Here is a 5,921-nt window from a genome sequence, read left to right as displayed (position 1 = left end):
GGACCTTGAGAGCCACCTAATCTGACCCCTTGCCATGCATCAGCTGAAGTACTCTTAGGAGACGGACATCCAACCTCTGCTTAAAGACCTCCAAGGAAGTATTGTTCACCACCTTCCAAGGTTGTCCATTCCATGATTCTCTCCATCAGATCTCACCATCAGGAAGTTCTTCCTAATGTTTACTTGAAGTCAGTTTCTGTCCTAGGGCTCGTTCCCACTATAATAATAATAATAATAATAATAATAATAATAATAATAATAATAAATATTTATTTATATCCCGCCTCTTCCGATTGAGGATCAAGGCGGGTAACAACAAAGAAAACACAATATACAACAATAAAACAACAAGGCCCACAAAACCCCGACCCAACCCTCCCTTCCCAACTATAAAATTAAACAGTAAAAAAAGTTTCAAAAGAACATAACAATACATCAAAGTTAAAAACAAATCACAAAGAAAAATAAAAATATGCCTTAAAGTGAACTGCCAATCGGTTTATATGACCATCGTTCCCATTTGAAACTGGTTCCGATTCTACTGTGATCGGTTTCAATCGTGAAGAAGTGAAGCAAATGCAAAAAACCTGCTCTTTCCTGACACTAGTTCTTTGGCGGTTCTTTTGGAAAGAATCGATTATAGAGCGTGTTCAACAAATAGGAACGACAGATCTGAATCGCATCATTCTGGAGCGAAGGGACTAATGGCAGAGGGGTGTTTCCCATCCCTCCTCAGTTTTTGGGAGATACAGTACACCATTTGCCCCATCTCTCAGCGCTGCTTTTGTGCTTCTGGGGTGATCTATGGATGCATGATTTTTTAAAAAATAAAATAAAATTGATAGAAGATTTGACTCATTGATTTTGCAACTACTTTAAACCAGTGAATCAAATCTTCAATCAATTTATGTAAAAAATAAATCTATATATGCCACGGACCCCTTTGAGGGTTTTATCACTATGCTCCTGAGCACCTCTTTGCCACTTATGTCACTGATGATGCACAGATGTTTGATATGCATTTTGAAGCGGTGCAGACTGGTGGGGATGACAATCGTGTCAAAAAGAAGTGATTACAAGGACATAAGGAAAAGATCCACTTTCATAGTTGGAACGACGGACCTTTTGGAATCGCTTTACAACACGGAGCAAAGGCAAATCCCAAACTGGTTTAAATGTAAGTGGGAATGAGCCCCTAGTTTCTGGAGGAACAGAAAACATGCTTGCTCCATCTTCTGCATGGCATCACTTATGGTTATCACAGCACCTCTCAGTAGTCTTATCTCTAAGCTAAACATCAGAAGAAAAGGCTTAACATATTTTAGTAACTGTTGGATGGACTCAGAAGTCTATAATCTATTTGTAGACTGACTCTGCCTTATCTGAAATTCCAAAATTCAAAATATTCAAAAAATCAAAACATTTTTCATGGACGGCTGAGATAGTGACAACTTTGCTTTCCGACAGTCCATTGGACACAAACTTTGTCTCATGCATAAAATTGTTAAAGCTATTGTGTATACAGTTACCTTAAGGCTAAGGACCTTATCGCACACAGAAACGTAAACGTTCTAGGGGACGGAGGAGGGACTCTCGTGTGCGCCGCGACCTCCAAAAACGGATTTTATCGCACACGCAAAAGTCCTCCAAGAGGCCCCTTCCGTCCCCCGTCGCGCACCCGTTCGCGTCCGTCCTGACAAGCGCTTTTTTGCCGACGGAAGGAATCCGTCAGCAAAAATCACGCCCGTCAGGACTGGACGCGAAGCGTGCGCGACGGGGAGGACGGGGCCTCTTGGAGGACTTTTGCGTGTGCGATAAAATCCGTTTTTGGAGGTCGCGTCGCACACGAGGAGTCCTCCTCCTGTCCCTAGAACGTTTACGTTTCTGTGTGCGATAAGGTCCTAAGTGTGTAAGGTATATATAAAACATAAATGAATGCTGTGTTTAGACTTGGGTCCCATCTCCAAGATATCTCACTAGTTAAACTTGTATGCAGAAAATATCATACAAAGACCAGGATTAGGCTTACAGGAAGATGTGAGGAAGGAGCAGCAACAGTCTAAGGCAGTGGTCCCTAAAGTGCTCTTTAAGGGATTTTGGATTTCAGCTCCCAGAATCCTAGATTATTGGCCAAAATTGCTGAGGCTTCTGGGAGCTGAAGCCCAAAATCTCTTAAAGGGCACAGCTTGGGGGCCACTGAAAGGTTATGCAGATGACGCCATACTGATAGTGGGAAACATGATAGACTTGGAACAATTGCGAAGGAAGGTAAAAGAACAAGGTGCAAAGGCAGACTTAATGCTGAGCATAAAGATATGGATTTTGTTCTCCCTTATAGGGTCTATCCATCTGACATGTGGTCTTCCTCTTTTCCTCCTTTCCTCCATCTTTCCTACCTTTATTGCCTTTTCTAATGAGTCCTGCCTTCTCATGTTGTGGCCAAAGTATGACAGCTTCAGTTTCGTCACCTTGGCTTCCAACACTATACTATACCTCTATAGTATTATATAAGTATGGAGTCCCTTATATAAAATGGAAAATCAAGGTTTACTATTTGGAATTTAGACTTTTTTGGGGGAATATTTTCAAGCTGTGGATGCTTGAATCTGTGGATAAGAAGGGCTGGCTGTACTATAATTTTATAGTATCTTGCAAAACCCATTCTTACAGCTGTAACCATATATAGTCGCCCCTCTGGTTTTGCGGAACTGGAATCCACGTCCCTCGGAAATATGTGAGGGGCAAACGGAGGGCGGCACAATGTGGTGTGCATCCAAGGGGCATGTGCAGCGGCGCATGCAAGAGTGCACTACCATTTGAATAAATAGTAATTTTCTGTTTTAACGGCGGGGGGGGGGGGGAAGCCAGTACAGCTCCCCTGTGAAAATAGAGGGATGACTTTAATTTATCCATGTTCTCTTCCAGATTGATCATATTTAATCAAGATAATTTATTACTATTCCCACGCAGGGAACTGGACAGCGGCAGTGTGTCCCTGTTGGTTCTACTGGACCTCTCAGCTGCTTTTGATACCATTGACCACGGGATCCTTCTGGGCTGCCTCTCTGGGATGGGGCTTGGAGGCTCTGTTCTTCAGTGGCTCCCCTCTTTCTTGGAGGGGAGTTCTCAGAAGGTGGTGTTGGGAGATTCCTCTTCAACTCCTTGGCCATTGGCTTCTGGGGTCCCTCAGGGCTCAGTCCTGTCCCCTATGCTTTTTAACATCTACATGAAACTGCTGGGAGAGGTCATCCAGAGTTTTGGAGTAAGGTGTCACCAGGGACGTAGCCAAGGGGGGGTTCTTGGGGTCCGGACCCCCCCCTTACATTAGAAAAATGAATGGTGTGTGCTGCTACGCCACCACACCCAAGCCCCATTATAATGGTGGCACTTAGTCTGGACCCCCCCCCTTCCTAAAATCCTAGCTATGTCCCTGGTGTCACTTGTATGCGGATGATACCCAGCTCTATCACTCCTTTCCATCTAACTCCAAGGAAGCTGTTTCTGTCCTAAACCAGTGTCTGGCCACTGTAATAGACTGGATGAGGGCAAACATACAAGACAGATGTGCTCCTGGTCAGTTGAAAGACAGATCTGGGAATAGGGATTCAGCCTGTGTTAGATGGGGTTACATTCCCACTGAAAACTCATGTTTGTAGTTTGGAGATATGTCTGTTTTCAGCACTGAACCTGGAAGCGCAGGTATTGGTGGTGACCAGGAGTGTTATGCTCAGCTAAAACTTGTGCGTCAGGTGCGCTCATTCTTGGAGAAGTCAGACCTGGCCATGGTGGTATATGCCTTGGTTACATCCTGTCTGGACTACTACGTAATGGACTCTACGTGGGACTGCCTTGAAAATGCTCAGAAACGCCAGTTGGTCCAAAGAGCTGCAGCCAGGCTGCTCACAGGCTAGGGTTGCCATAATGGAGGATCTCCGAACCGGGACAAATAGTGACCAGGTTGAAATGTAGACTTTTTTTTTTTCAATTTCCTGGCTAGGAAATTTTAAAACAAAGTCCTACATTTCAAACCCTGTCCCTCTCCCCTCCTCCCGGCTTCAGAGGACGCCTAGGCGGCTCCCAAGCCGGGAGGAGGAACGGGGGCCGTTGGAATCGGCGGCGATTGCCGCGGTGCCAACACCTCCCCCTCCTCCCGGCCTGGGAGGAAGCCTAGGCCAGCTCCCAGGCGGGAAGGGGCGCGGGAAGCTTGGCATCGCGGCAATTGCCGCTTGCCAGGCTTCCTCCCCCTCCTCCAGGCCTGAGAGGGAGCCAGGCCGGCTCCAGGCCGGAGGGCGGGGGGAAGTTTGGCATCGGCGGCGACGCCGCTGTTGCCAGGCTCCTCCCCTCCTCCAGGCCTGAGAGGGAGCCGGGCCGGCTCTCAGGCCGGGAAGGCGGGGGGAATTTGGCATCGCGGCGATCGCCGCGGTGCCAGGCTTCCTCCCCCTCTCAGGCCTGAGAGGGAGCCTAGGCCGCCTCTCAGGCGGGAAGGGCGGGGGAAGCTTGGCATCGCGCCGACCGCGGTGCCAGCTTCCCCCCCTCCTCCGGCCTGAAGGAGCCTAGCCAGCTCTCAGGCCGGGAAGGGCGGGGGAGCTTGGCATCGGCGGCGTGCCGCGGTGCCATGGCTTCCTCCCCCTCCTCCCGGCCTGAGAGAGGAGCTAGCCGGCTCCCAGGCCGGGAAAGAGGCGGAGGCTGTTCCTAATCGCGGCGACGCCGCGTGGGAACGGCCTCCTCCTCCTCCCGGCCTGAGGAGAAGCCTCGCCGGCTCCCAGGCCGGGAAGGAGGCGGGGCCGCCCCTCATCACGGCGATGCCGGGGTGGTAACGGCCTCCTCCTCCTCCCTGGCATCGCGGAGGCTTGGAGGCCCCGCGGCCGGACTCCGACCGCGGAGGCCCTCAACGCCTCGCTGGGGCCCGGAGGGGAGCGTCTCGCGGCGGAGCTCAACCGCGAGAGCCTTCCCAGGCCCTCAGCAAGGCTGGAGCCGCCGCGGGGGCCGCGGGGGCTGCCGTGGCGGGCCGTCCCGTTTGGGCGCCAAACCGGACCGGGACCGGGACGGCACCGCCCAAACCGGGAACTGGTCCCGCCGGGGGGGCGGGATAGGAAACCAACAGGGGCAGGTTATAGAGATCACACAACACCCTTTTTGCAACAGCTCCATTGGCATGCCAGTCTTCTTCTGGGCACAATCAAGTCTGGTTTTACCTATAAAGCCCTATATGGCTGGTTCCAGGCTATTTGAAGGAGCGATACTCCCTGTATAGCCCCCCAACATTGAGATCATCCGGAGAAGCCCTTCTCCTGTCCCACCATCTCTCAGGCGCGTCGGGGTGGGAGCAGAGAGAGGGCCTCTTCAGTGGCTGCTCCTAGCTTGGAACTCACTCTCTAGAGAGGCCAGGGTGGGGCCATCCTGCTGTCCTTCCGATGTCAGGTAAAGACTTTTTGTGTACAGTTTTAAGCTAATAGTGGCCCCAACAATGGGCTAAAATAAAGCTGCTTGGGTCACTAAGAGGTATGCTTTTAATACACATCTCTAAGAGGCCAGAACTGCGCTAAAGCTGCGGTCCAGTGTTAGGACTGGGGTGTGGCCTTGTGTGGTTTCTGGCCTCTTAGGACACATGCATAATTTAACGCATATTTCCAGAGCAGCTTTATTTGGCTGTCTGTTTGGGCCCAGGACTGGGTTTAATGCTGTGCTACCCAAAATTTTAATGTTTGCATTTAATATACAGTGTGCCCTTGCCTTAGTGAGGGATCCTTCTGGGTCCCCCCGACATGTAAGGCAAATAGCATGTATGCTCCGAGCCTCATTGGATATATCGGGCTCGTGCATGACGTGTGGGCAGTGGTGCATGCCATGGGTGTGCACACCATTGTTTCTTCCATTGCGCGGCTTTCAGCATAAGCGGAAAGCCTTGTAAAGGCACCTGT

The 5,921-nt window shown here is 50.2% G+C and overlaps 1 protein-coding gene across 1 annotated transcript in view; it reads left to right on the top strand.

Annotated features, from left to right (window-relative positions):
* Nucleotides 1-3,665: 3,665 nt before the first annotated feature.
* Nucleotides 3,666-5,921, top strand: part of EFCAB8 (EF-hand calcium binding domain 8) — a 61,014-nt gene continuing 58,758 nt past the window's right edge. The window contains exon 1 of the mRNA XM_042462390.1: nucleotides 3,666-3,824. Coding sequence (XP_042318324.1) covers nucleotides 3,666-3,824 — 159 coding nt within the window. The remainder of the gene's footprint in view (nucleotides 3,825-5,921) is intronic.

This window comes from Sceloporus undulatus, chromosome 4, assembly GCF_019175285.1.
Source record: "Sceloporus undulatus isolate JIND9_A2432 ecotype Alabama chromosome 4, SceUnd_v1.1, whole genome shotgun sequence".
Taxonomy (NCBI): Eukaryota; Metazoa; Chordata; class Lepidosauria; order Squamata; family Phrynosomatidae; genus Sceloporus; species Sceloporus undulatus.
This window is presented reverse-complemented; position numbering and strand designations above follow the sequence as displayed.